The sequence below is a fragment of the Dryas octopetala genome, chromosome 2 (genome assembly GCF_963921425.1).
Source record: "Dryas octopetala chromosome 2, drDryOcto1.1, whole genome shotgun sequence".
In the NCBI taxonomy this organism is placed as follows: domain Eukaryota; kingdom Viridiplantae; phylum Streptophyta; class Magnoliopsida; order Rosales; family Rosaceae; genus Dryas; species Dryas octopetala.
This window is the reverse complement of record NC_141367.1, coordinates 31,313,917-31,327,347: the sequence shown is the minus strand read 5'-3', so window position 1 is coordinate 31,327,347 and position 13,431 is coordinate 31,313,917. Positions and strand designations below refer to the sequence as shown.

Sequence of the window (13,431 nt, the reverse complement as noted above, 5' to 3'; positions counted from 1 at the left end):
GAACTTAGAAAAATATACGGAAAATTCCTACCGACTTGTCTTAACTAGTACTAATTTACTATGGGGTCAAAATTCCAATTTTCCCTCTAAAAATTTCCAAAAAATTTGGAAAGTCCAAATTTATTTCTAAAAAATTAAAATACTCTAGACTCTTTGAAAATTCATAGAATAATCTCCCGAACTCCAAAAAATATGAGGTCTGCACCGTTAGTCTTCTAAAAACTAACATTACCTTTCTCGTGAACACTTGCTACCCAATAGACCTCTCGGTCTTAGAGAAAAATAAAATTCCCTATAAAATAAATTCTAGAAAAATTCTAAAATTTCTGTAAAGTCTCGAAATAATTCTCTAAAACAAGCTTTTGGTAATTTTTCAAAATATTTTTGAGAATTTGTCCAAGAGTTTACGAAAATTCTAGAATTTTTTCTAGAATTTATTTAATAGAGGAAAATTTATTTTAATTTTTTAGAAATAAATTTGAACTTTCTAATTTTTTTGAAAATTTTTAGAGGGCAAATTGGTAATTTAACTTTATAGAAAATTGGTGCTAGTCAAGACGAGTTCGTAGGAATTTTTCGTGTATTTTTCTGAGTTCGGAGCTATTTTTAATGAATTTTCAAAGTTTATAAAAATAAAAAAATAAAAAAATGCGAAAAAATAAAAAAATATGTGACACGTGGCGCACATCTAGCGCGCCACGTCAGCATTAACGGCCAGATCGTCAGCATTAACGGAATTGTTGACAGAATAAGGTAAAATGGGACATGGATGTAAGTTACAGGTGGTAATCTGGGACAAAAAAACTTTCAGGTGGTAAAGTGGGAATGAGTTACAATTTTGGATGGTAAATCGATAATTAAGCCTTCTGAATAAATGTATAAAATCAACACTCAACTGGACTACAGGAGGATCCTCTTTTTTTCTTTTCCAATTTTTTTTTTCATTTTCTATTTGGGACAGAAAATGATAATGAAAGACAGCTAAGCCGCTTATCCAATGTCCACTAATTATAGAGTGTTAGAGGGAGATTACGTGTAGTGGCATACTGGCATGGGTGAGAACAAGTAACAAAACTAGAAATGTGAAAGGGGTATCCTGAGAGGCCATCTATTTCAAAACCTCCATAACTCACCATTGGAAACCGAAAACAAAGCCCCCACACGTAAATCGTTGTTCTCGCATGCCAACTGTTTTTCTCTGTTCCCAAATCCCAACCCAAACAAATACCAAAACGAACACACAAAATATCCCAAAAAATAAAATAAAAAAGCAAAGCACAAAAACCTGACAAACGCTTCTTCTCTCATTCAAAGCACACAAACCACCCCCCACAACGCAATTAAGACCAAACGCGCCTTTTTTTTTCCCTACCAAATTTTCTTCCCCTATCTCCGCCGTTTCTTCTCTCCATTCCTCCAAAGTCACTTTCAAAAGATTATTGACTCCAACGCCAACATTGTTCAAACACAACCCATAAACCCTAGAGGAATCAATCTACTGTTCCTCCATAGAGACTTTCTTTAAACTCTGTTTTCCTCCACTTTCTCTCTGATTTTCCCGGAAAACATGAAGGAACCCCATATGGGTTTCTGGGTTGTGGTCCTTTTCTTTGCACTGTGTGCACCGGTGCAGTCCCAGTCCACTGAAGAAAGCGCAGCCATGGAAGATCTCAGAAAAAGCATCGGTTCCAACAGTCTCGGATGGTCCGCCGGCTCCGATTACTGTAAATGGCCCCAAGTAAGCTGCAACAAAGACGATAACACCGTCCGGAGCATCCAAATAGGGAAGCAAAAACTTACGGGCAAACTCCCAGCCACAATTCGAAACCTGACGAAATTGGAGCGATTGGAAGTTCAGCAAAACCAACTCAGCGGAGACTTCCCAAGCCTATCCGGGTTGCAATCGTTTCAGGTTCTTCTCGCCCACGACAACAATTTCACTTCGTTCCCGGAAGATTTCTTCACCGGACTACAGAGCCTTGCCAATATCAATATCGACTACAACTCCTTCGCGCCGTGGCGGATTCCGGACAGTCTCAAAGACGCCGTGTCCCTTACGAATTTCTCGGCCAACAAAGCCAACATTGCCGGTAAAATCCCCGATATCTTTTCGAAAGAAACTTTCCCAAGTTTGAATGAATTGCATATGGCCATGAATGAGCTCGAAGGCGAATTGCCTGCGAGTTTTTCGACTTCCAACATTCGGTCCCTTTGGTTGAATGGCCAACAGCTTAATGGTACTATTGATGTGTTACAGAACATGACTAATTTGCATGATGTTTGGTTACATGGGAATCAATTTACCGGTCCTATACCCGATTTTTCAAACTTGCAATTCTTAACCACAGTTAGTTTTAGGGATAACAAGCTCACTGGCATTGTTCCAGAGTCTTTGGTGAAACTTAAATCCCTTTCTTCTGTCAATTTGACCAACAATCATCTTCAAGGACCGATGCCTCAGTTTCCTGGTACCGTTCAGGTGGATATGATGGGGATTAATAACTTTTGCACGGATAAATCTGATTCTGGTTGCGATCCCCGCGTTAATATTTTGCTATCCATCATCAAGGACATGGGTTACCCTTATGCTTTTGCAGACAGTTGGAAAGGGAATGATCCTTGTCCTAGTACTGGTAAATGGATGGGGGTTGTGTGTACTGGACAAAACATTACTCTTATCAATTTTCAGAACATGAGTCTCACGGGTACAATTTCTTCCAATTTTTCTATGCTTGAGTCCTTGCGAAATTTGACACTTGCTAACAATAATCTCACGGGTACTATACCATTGGAGCTTACAAAACTGCCCAACCTTAAAGATCTAGATCTTCGGAACAATCGACTTTATGGTAAAGTACCGGAGTTTAAACCAAATGTGGTTGTGAGAACAGAGGGGAACCCTGATATCGGTAAGGATCCTTCACCTCCAGGTCCTAATTCTCCACCTGGAGATGGTGGGGGTGACGGTTCTGAAAGTTCTAATAAGAAATCTAGGACCGGGGTGGTTGTTGGGGTTGTCATCGGCAGTGTTGCTGGATTGCTTGTACTTGGGTTTCTTGCTTTCTGTCTGATTAAGAGAAAACCTAAGCGTTCTGGCAGAGTTCAAAGTCCAAATGCATTGGTAATACATCCCCGTCACTCTGGTGATCAAAATGCAGTAAAGATCACGGTTGCTAGCTCTAGGGTTAATGGCGGTGGAAGTGAGTCGCATAATAGCCCCACAAGTAGTGGACCTAATGACATTCATGTGGTTGAGGCTGGAAGTATGGTTATTTCCATCCAAGTTTTGAGGAATGTGACCAATAATTTCAGCGAAGATAATATATTGGGAAAAGGGGGTTTTGGAACAGTGTACAAAGGGGAATTACATGATGGGACGAAGATTGCAGTCAAGAGGATGGAATCTGGAGTGGTGGCCGATAAGGGTCTAAATGAGTTCAAGTCTGAGATTGCAGTTCTTACTAAGGTCCGACACCGCCACTTGGTTGGACTTCTTGGGTATTGTTTGGACGGAAATGAGAGGCTTCTTGTCTATGAATTCATGCCTCAAGGAACTCTGAGTAAGCATTTGTTCAACTGGAAAGAGGAAGGGCTGAAGCCACTTGAATGGACTAGAAGGCTGACCATTGCCTTGGATGTTGCAAGAGGGGTTGAATACCTACATGGTTTAGCCCACCAGACTTTCATTCATAGGGATCTCAAGCCTTCAAACATCTTACTTGGAGATGATATGCGGGCTAAAGTAGCAGACTTTGGACTGGTTCGTCTTGCTCCAGAAGGGAAAGCCTCAATTGAGACGAGACTAGCAGGAACTTTTGGCTATTTGGCTCCAGAATATGCAGGTAAAATTTTTTTTATATGCACTATTCTTTTCAAATTTGAAGTGTCAAAGTGTTTGCTTTTATAATGTAGGATTAGATATTCGTGTAAATGGTGTTGTTCAATAAACAAAGACGAGTGTGTGATTATATCTCACTGATTATGCTTTGATCAACTAACAAAGCCACCACAGGAAATCAGTGACCAGAACATAACTGTTGAAATAGTATTTTTATCATGAAAATGTGATGACTTCAGGTTGGGACTCGCACTATATTTTATCTGACTGTATGGGACTTTGGTATGCTCATCCACACACATTGGACTAAAGTAATTTTACTGCACTGCACACATACTAAACTTCACATTTGCAATCCTTGATTCGACAAGGATATTTTGGCATGCTGTGAATGCAGTAGTGTTTATTTGTCAAAATCAAGGAATGTGAAGGGAAAAAAAATGACTGAGATGGTTAGTTTCTGTCTACACCAAGCATTTATATTTTCTAACATGTTTAGCAGGTCTAGGATTATTGTGCTCTTTGTGGGGTGGTCAAATGTCTCAATATTGTTTTGTTATACAAATGACAAAAATGCTCTTATGTAGTGTTCTTTCTCCTTGCTAATAACCTTCCAACATTCATGCTCAAAGTTTGTTGTACTTGTTTCCTTGTATGGTCATTTAATAAATATTGAAGGCACTAACTAGAATCACAATTTTTGGATGTATCAGCAACTGGTCGGATTTCACTCAAGGTAGATGTGTACAGCTTTGGGGTGATTTTGATGGAGTTGATAACAGGGAGAAGAGCAATTGATGAAAGCCAGCCTGAGGAGAGCTTGCACCTAGTCACATGGTTCCGCAGAATGCTCATTAACAAGGATACATTCCACAAGGCCATTGACCCAGCAATTGATCTCAACGAGGAAACTCTTTCTAGTATTCGCACTGTTGCTGAGCTTGCTGGCCATTGCAGCGCAAGGGAGTCCTACCAGAGGCCTGACATGGGTCATGCAGTCAATGTACTTTCGTCGCTTGTTGAGCATTGGAAACCATCTGAACCTGAAGATTCTGATGATATGTATGGGATCGACCTTGATATGACCTTACCACAAGCACTAAAGAAGTGGCAGGCTTTTGAGGGCAATAGCAACCTGGATGAATCTTCTTCTTCTTCATCATTCTTTGCCAGCGGGGATAATACCCAAACCAGCATACCTACTCGGCCATCTGGATTTGCAGAGTCTTTTACATCTACGGATGGGCGGTAAAGGTACAGCAAGTAGTTGAGTTATGTTGAAGATTTCAAATGGCTTGTAGTGTAGTGTTGATTCCTCCGGCCTTCTGCTTCGTGTTTGCTCTTCTTGTAAGGCTTGTGCATTTTACGCCAACTTTTAAGTTTAAATAGTTTAAATTGTTGTGGTGCTTTAGAAGTTGTGGAGACGCGAGTAGACAGAAAATACTAAAGAAAGAGGTGATCTTTTTAATGCTCATCCTTCTTGTTTTTGGGCTTGATTCAGATTTGTTTCATTTTTGTGGAGTTTTAGTGTAGGTTTAAGGAAATGGTCAGATGATTGAGCCTTTGATGCGGTCCAGTTTATCTCTCAAATGCAGACCCTAGGATAAATATTTGGCTAAATCGATTTTGGTCAATGTCACGTGCCACATTGCACGTGTTTCTTCATCTCTTGTTTTATATAAGGTTACATAAACTTGTGAGAATCTAGCTGCTACTTTGTTGCAAATTTGTTGAACAGTCTGACATTATTGGATAAAGATATTCCGATAATCGGATTCAAGACAAGTTTAGTTGAAGAATTCCTTCTGATAATAACGACAGGCCACCCAACCCAGAATCAGAACAGCTCAGCCTCACTTTGACTTAGCCAACTAATGTCCGATAAATGGATGAAGGACAAGCAACTGATAGGCTTACTATAGTTGTGACATGTGTATGGTGCGATATATAAATTATAATAATATACTGATATGTGATTTTTTCTTTAAATTAATAATTTTTTAAAACATATATAGCACATAATGTCTACACAAGTGCCATAAAACAATTTTTCAAAAAGTCCATTTTTGTCCACCACAAAAAGATTGTGACGAGGATTACCAACTATCATAAATGGGTAATATGTGTTTAACCATCTATGATAGTAGAGAATAGGTGTCATTGTTATGAGGTAATGCTTATTATAATAATAAAAAATGAATCATTTCCAAAAGCTAAATTGTTCTGGTTCACTATATTGACCCCATGGACACGTGTCCGACATGTCATGGAGTTGATATGCTTGCCAGCTGCGTTTTTCTTTTCTTTATAGAATATTCTCTTAACTCCGACGGTGACTACGGGAGCACATCCCGCGTGTCTCGTCTTTATTCCAATTTACTCATCATTATCTTAATGGATTTTGTGGCGTACTTTTAGAGTTTTAGGGTGCCGTTGACCTTTTAGTCAAAAAATTTATATTATTTAAAGAAACATCTCTCACAATAAAAGGTAAGAAAATCTTAATGTTTACTATCAATTTATTATTCAACATACTTATCTTTATTTGTTATCATATATTTTACTCGTTTTAATCTCAGTGATCTCGTATATGCTAGTGTAGATTAGTAGATATGATTCATATGACCATTAATTATATAACACTTTTTTTTTTTAGCCAAAAGGAAAAACTCGACATAAAAAAAAGGTGGTATACAAAAGATTTAGAATTATCGTTCATCATTTGTGTAGTTCGGCTAGTTTGGTTTCTTTCTATGGTTGTTGTGAATACTTTCCAAAAGTACCCTATATACTATTAAATTTTGTTTTGTAGTCTACAGAGTAGTTTGATGTAATTTTCGAAAATAGGAAAAAATTACTAACATTAAAAAATAAGAAAGAAAAAAAATTAGGAAGAATACATATAAACAGCTCAATTACTTGGTGTCTTCACCACCAAAGATTAAATCTTCCTTTTCCTTTTTTCCATGATACATAACCACGGCATTCATTCATCTATTTGCCATGAGACTCACGAGTCATGACCAAGTGGCCAATGTACCAAGATCGCATCCTATCCCTTCCCCTCCAAATCAAATAAAGTAGAAATTTATTCCTTAATCCATCACAGATTCATAATTAAGCAGTGGGCCGGGAATTATCATTATTATTTACTAATTTTATGGTGCAAATTATTCTTAATTTAATACATGAGACAATATTAAAATTTTATTTTTGGGTAGAGTGGGAACAAGAGGCCCAAAACAAAACAAATTAACTAGAAACTAAGCGACTCTTGGACACATGTCCAAGATGTCATCTAGAAGCAATTGCTCACAGCCCCAAGGAGGCTCCTCAAACATTGTAAGGGCCCGTTTGGTTGGCAAAATTGATTTTTTGAAAAATTAATTTCTATGCCTTTTCTAGGGGGAAGAGAATGTAAGATTCATTCCCCGTTTGGTAATGTTGAGAAAGTAAACTAATAATTCCTTTTTCATTTCTATTCCTTGTTTACTTTGTGCATAAATAAGAAATAAAATTGATATAGTTTTCCAATTATATCTTTCTTTATTAAACAAAAGCAATATTTGTTTAATTAATTTAATAAAATATCATAATTAGTTTAGTCCACAAAATAAGCAATAAATGTTTTTCCAAGAGGGGAAAAAACAAAACCCAAGCTCCAATATAGGTTTCCTTTTTCCCTTAATAAGGGAAATGATTTCCCTTTCATATACTTACCAAACATGAAAATGGAATTGATTTCTCATTCACAGACTTCCAAAAGTTGAACCAAACGAGCCCTATGACCTAACTCAATAGAGTGACCAAGCTTAGCAAGGCCATTGGACAATACTTAGGTCACCCCTTGAGTGTACTTCCATGTCACTCCAATTAATATGGACCAATGAGATATGTACACCTGTCTTTTTTCTTTAAAAAATAACTTGGCAAAAATACTAAAATAGAAACTCAACAGTCATCTCAACCCCCCACCCCGATTTGCAACAACCTTCCTGCTCCCTTTGCCCTTTTCCCGGTGTCCCCTCCCCAACATCCGCGATCCCTCTTTCAACTCCGACAACTTTTCCCCCAACTCTGGCCCCTCCTCACTGTTTTTTTTTTCCTCTCTCTCTCTCTCTCTCTATTTAATTGTTCCTTAAATTTCAAATCCAACGATGTCGAATAACAAGCAATTTAATTTTAATAATTTTGAAACAATGAATGGATGATGATGATCTTCATGTTGCAGCTGCTAGGTGATGTTTAGATCAAAATTTCTAACATCGAAAAAAATTGCTAACACCAAGTTATGCTGAGAAGCTAGACGACGATAACACCTTCAAACTCAGAAATAGAGTGGTGTACCTGCAAAAGGTGCTCAGATGCCTAAGTTAGTTCAATGTTTTAATAATTGTGTAAACTCTAAGTAGTGGTGGCTCTTGCATTCACCCTATACTTCTTAGTTGTTAATTGATCTCCAAGATCGTGCCACATTTGTCGCCATTTGTTCCCGTGTCTTTAGGATTAGTTTTGCTTGTTTGGCAAGCCCGGTCAAAGTCACGAGCTAGCTTGGGTGGCGAACCACGTGCTTGAGCATGATGCGCATTCATGCATATACGTGCATTTTTGCGTTACGTTTGCACTTAATGTGCGTTCATGCGTTAAGTGTTATACACGGTAAAATTTAACTCTCACATGTGATGATTAATTAGGGATTCTTGACCATTTTTGGGGCTTCCAGCTGCTGGTTATGTTGATCTTCATGTATAATATAATATGAGATCTCGGTTCTTTTTTGACCTAGCTCCATTCAATATGTGAATATGCTGATAAATAGTCTGATAGCTAGACAACAGATTACGTAACATGCCAAGAGTCCATGCAGTGCACCATGACCTCGTCATTGTCATGTGTAGATTATTCCTTGTATTCCTCTCTTATTATCTATTATATTATCCTTCATATATTCTCTGATTATTACTGGAAATTAAAGATAGACATAGGTTAATTGGAATAGTACATAGTGAACTCTTATAATTCCGTACGTGTAAAGTTTTATGAAAGGAATACAGCACCTGAACATCAATTGAATTGTTATTTAGGCATTCAATCATATTTAGAATTCTGAATATTGCATAGTCTACATCTTGAATTGTTGTTGTTATTTTGGTTAAGCAAGTACACATGCAAAATATTCTAGCCCATAACTAAATAAACACATGCAGCAAACAAGCTCAACCAGTTTTGGGGCAGCCCACAAAGGTCATGGTTCCGTAAATGAGCCCAACCCATACTATTAGATTGGCTTAGTTTCCTTGTATGGTATAGCCCAGCGTTGGTTTTTTTTTTTTTTTTTGTTATGAATAGCCAATGTTACCTACCCTAAGAATCTTTTTTGTTTTTAATAGCCACCCTAATTGGGGGTTGCTAGCATGAATGAGTCGCACAAAAACTGTTGAATTTTTGTATTAATCAACAGCTATTATTTATAGAGAAAATTGAATATAATTTCATTAAATCAAATGCTGATTAGTAAACTGTTGAAATTTCAAAGACATAAATTCTAAACTAAATTACTGAATTACGTACTCAAATAAAAAAGAAAAATCTAATTACTAAATTAATATCAGAGATTCCTTTATCCATAGGCTACAACAAACTTGAAGAGACGAAACTGTAGAGGGCATACTCGATGAGCATACGTCAAGAAGTAGGAAATAAAGAATTTGCGTGTGAGGAATTACTGAATTAGTGCATTAATTGCATGCATGCTAATGCTAGCTGATGCCGTATTCCAGCTACCACGCAGCACCTACGCGCTACATACACTGAGTCACCAGATAGCCAAATATGCAGCACCATCCAAACGACACCGTATAAGGAATTCGCTAGCTTGCAATTGGGGTTTGGTGCGCGTAGTCGTCCAAATGATGGGAGAAATGAAACCAACATCCATCTCACACGTACATAGTCCACAACTCACACGCTCGATCATGCTCTGTTGATCTGGAGTCCGGTCTAGGCTTTGATCCAGTACTCGGTCAGTCCACCGACCCGTTGACGGCCCCTACGTCAAACCTTTGATTTTTGATACCTACACACACACACACACTCCCTTTGACGGTGTTCCATTTACCATTTCAAACATCATTCATTCAACGGTCAAACATTCAAAACCCATCACCCCTTCTCTGCTCCTTAATTTATAATTTTCTTCACCAATTAAAATAAACTTTTCCTAAGTTTCAAACTTGAACCGCGTCCATATTTTAAAGTTTAAACACGTACGTACAGCATTCTAAAATGTATATATACTCGAACCCGGCGAATTCTCATTCAACACAAACACAAACACAAACATCCTTATAAATTTGGATCAACAAACCACCAACAAACATATACAATGACTTTGTCATGGAGATTAAGGCGGAGAGCCGCGAAGGAGCAGCAAAACGGCGACATGGAGCTGACCATCCCAAACCATTTCCGGTGCCCAATCTCGCTGGACTTGATGAAAGACCCAGTGACGTTGTCTACGGGGATCACATATGACCGCCACAGCATAGAGACTTGGATGGAAGCGGGGAACTTCACGTGCCCTATTACCAACCAGGCCCTAACGAGTCTGGAGCCCATCCCAAATCACACCATCAGGAAAATGATACAAGATTGGTGCGTCGAGAAAAAGTCCTTCGGGATTGAGCGTATTCCCACGCCTCGGATTCCCATCACTCCTCTTCAGGTCTCCGAAATTCTTTCCAAGATTACTTCCGCAAGTGGGAAACAAGATCGACTCGTCTGCAGAGATTTGGTGCGAAAGATCAAGTCCTTGACAAAAGAAAGCGAGCGCAACAAAAGGTGCATTGTGGCCAATGCCACAGCAACTGTTTTAGCTGCGGCGTTTCATGCATTTTCTAAGGGCGATTCTTTTCACCAAAACGTTATCGTTTTGGAGGAAATCTTGTCCGCTTTGACATTGATTTTCCCACTTGATACTGAGGCCAGCTTGTGTCTCGGATCCTCAGCTCCCTCGTTGCATTGCATGGTGTGGTTTTTGGAGGGTGGAGATTTGTCGCAAAAGAGGAACGCGGTGTTGGTGCTAAAAGAGACCCTTTCAGCCGATAAGCACAAGGCAGACGCTTTGGCTGACATTGAAGGAGCTTTGGAAGCACTAGTGAAGCTGATCAAAGAACCCATTTGCCCAACTTCCACAAAAGCCTCTTTGGTCATCATGTACCACATGGTTTCCTCCTCAAAATCAAAAGAGACAATCAAAGAGAGTTTTGTGCAATTGGGTTTGGTCTCTTTGCTATCAGACACACTTGTGGACACCGAAAGAAGCATTTGCGAGAAGGCGTTGGGTGTTCTTGATGGACTTTCTGGCAGCAAGCATGGGCGAGAAAAGGCATACGACCATGCTTTGACCATGCCGGTTGTGGTCAAGAAAATACTGCGGGTTTCGGATTTGGCCACGGAGTTTTCGGTGTCTATTCTCTGGAAGCTTTGCAAGAATGAGAGTAGGGAAGATGGGGGTGTTCTTGTGGAGGCACTTCAAGTGGGTGCTTTTCAGAAGCTCTTGCTGCTTTTGCAAGTTGGGTGTGCGGACAGGACCAAGGACAAGGCCACCGAGTTGTTGAAGTTGTTGAACATTCACAGGGAGAGGTTGGAGTGCATTGATTCTATGGATTTCAAGCAGCTCAAAAGGCCTTACTGATCGATTCAACATTTACATAAAATCACTTTCTTCATTTTCATGTATACGTAGTTTAGAGACAAGGGGAGAAGCTTAACGTTTCATTTTCACACTTCATCAATGTACAAAATACAAATTTTACTATTGGTACATGCCATTGAGAATTTAGATGATACAATATTCCAGAATATTCAACTCATCTTCAGTCTTCAACTATATTGGGATCTTGGGTTATGCTAGATAATATGTTCTATATATTTTGGAGTTGATTAATTTAAGTCAAAAATGGTTTGGGATATATGCCTTGTATTTTTTTAGTTTTGGTATTATTAAACCATCAATAAGATGGAAAACTTGATCTTACATTTCTAATGAATCACTCAGATTATAAATTAAGAATAAGCAAAATAAGAAGAGAATTCAAATTCATAGTGGTTAGCCAATCTAGCTCTCCATCTTTCATAGCCTCTGAGGAAGAAAAAGCAAACCTAGTTAACTCTTCCAAAGACAAGGTACCGATCGACAAAATTTGATTTGACTTGTCTCAAATTTAAAAAAACAAAAAGAAAATCTCATTTAGCTCACATTTTTTCTTCCTTCTACTTTTGGCCGAACCGATCTCCACTCATATGTAAAATGGCGCACATTTTTTACGCGGACATATCTTAATTTGTAAAAAGTTGGATCTACAGGCACTAAGGTTGTTGTCGAAAAAGAAAAATTATTGAATGAATAGTTCACATCAGGTTGCTGCAGCTCAAAAGTTATATTGGATTGGGGACCACGGTTTTGGTACAGCGTTTGGGTTTCCTTACTATAATATTCGAGAAGGGTGACTGTCGACTATAAACTTATAAAGTATAAACCAAGGCCACCATGCATGTGCTCTGTATGCTGTGCTGGCCCCAACTTCATTTTTAGGTTTTATTTTTGTTTCGGCATAATATTTTTGTGTGGGAACACCAGAAATCGGAATCTCTGTTTTGGCAACTGCTAAAAAAAAATAAAAAATTATTGAAGTTTTTCTAGAAAGAGGATTTTGATAATTGCTATGCAACCATGGGTAATGCCGTAATGGTAGCAAGAAATTAAACTAAAATAATTAGTTCAACCAAAGAAAAATAAATAATTAGAGAAAGCCAGAAAGGTGTATATATTTTCTCAGTACAGAAGATTTTTCTGGCAGGCACAGATGGCCCACTGATTTTGAAAACGGATAAAATTGCACGCCACTAGTACTCTATACTTTGGCCTATTCAAAGACATTTGATTTGATTTTTTTCCTTTTTATTCAAGGCATTATATTCATTGTCGATCAGGCTATAAAAAAGTATGTTCAAAGTTCAAAGTTTCAAACTTAAACAACAGCATACATTATATACTTTCCCTTGTCGTAAAAATATGTTTATTGACTTAAACGACAGTATTGCTGCGTGTCATCTCTCATTGTCATCAAACCCACGCCTTTGAACACCAGCAATTCCTGCAACCCATCTAAACCGAAAGTAGAAGACTTTCTAGAGCAAACCCACCCTCTTCATTTTAAAATTATCGATTTGGGCTACCCGTTTTATTTGATGATTATTTTTCCGTCTGTTCAAATCAGGTATAATAATTAATTTTCTTTATTACAAAAATTTATCTTCTAGACACTCACATGGCCTACTTTTTTTTTTTTTGGCCACTCTCACATGGCCTACTTAAATCAAATCAAATGGCAACCCAATTATTTTTAGATTATCATTTGGAATAATTAATCACATTTCCCGGTGATAAAGGGAACAAATTAATCCAGGGAAAGAAGTTTCGAAACGAGCTAGTCTAAAATTCTAAATAGCATTACATTTAAAATACAAGAGACCTTGAACACCATGGTCTTGCTTAATGTACCATAAATTCAACATTATACCTAAGATAT

General features: G+C 38.1%; 2 protein-coding genes across 2 annotated transcripts; both read left to right on the top strand.

Moving 5' to 3' along the window:
• Nucleotides 1–1,135: 1,135 nt before the first annotated feature.
• On the top strand, nucleotides 1,136–5,312 carry LOC147295687 (receptor protein kinase TMK1-like). Its single transcript, XM_086231950.1, has 2 exons — nucleotides 1,136–3,842; nucleotides 4,552–5,312. The coding sequence occupies exons 1-2, from the start codon at nucleotides 1,568–1,570 to the stop codon at nucleotides 5,088–5,090; spliced, it is 2,814 nt and encodes a 937-aa protein (XP_086088076.1). The 5' UTR covers nucleotides 1,136–1,567; the 3' UTR covers nucleotides 5,091–5,312.
• Nucleotides 5,313–10,208: 4,896 nt separating this feature from the next.
• On the top strand, nucleotides 10,209–11,729 carry LOC147295686 (U-box domain-containing protein 21-like). The gene has a single exon (XM_086234468.1). It carries the CDS (start codon nucleotides 10,224–10,226, stop codon nucleotides 11,532–11,534), a length of 1,311 nt encoding a protein of 436 aa, XP_086090594.1. The 5' UTR covers nucleotides 10,209–10,223; the 3' UTR covers nucleotides 11,535–11,729.
• Nucleotides 11,730–13,431: the final 1,702 nt, after the last annotated feature.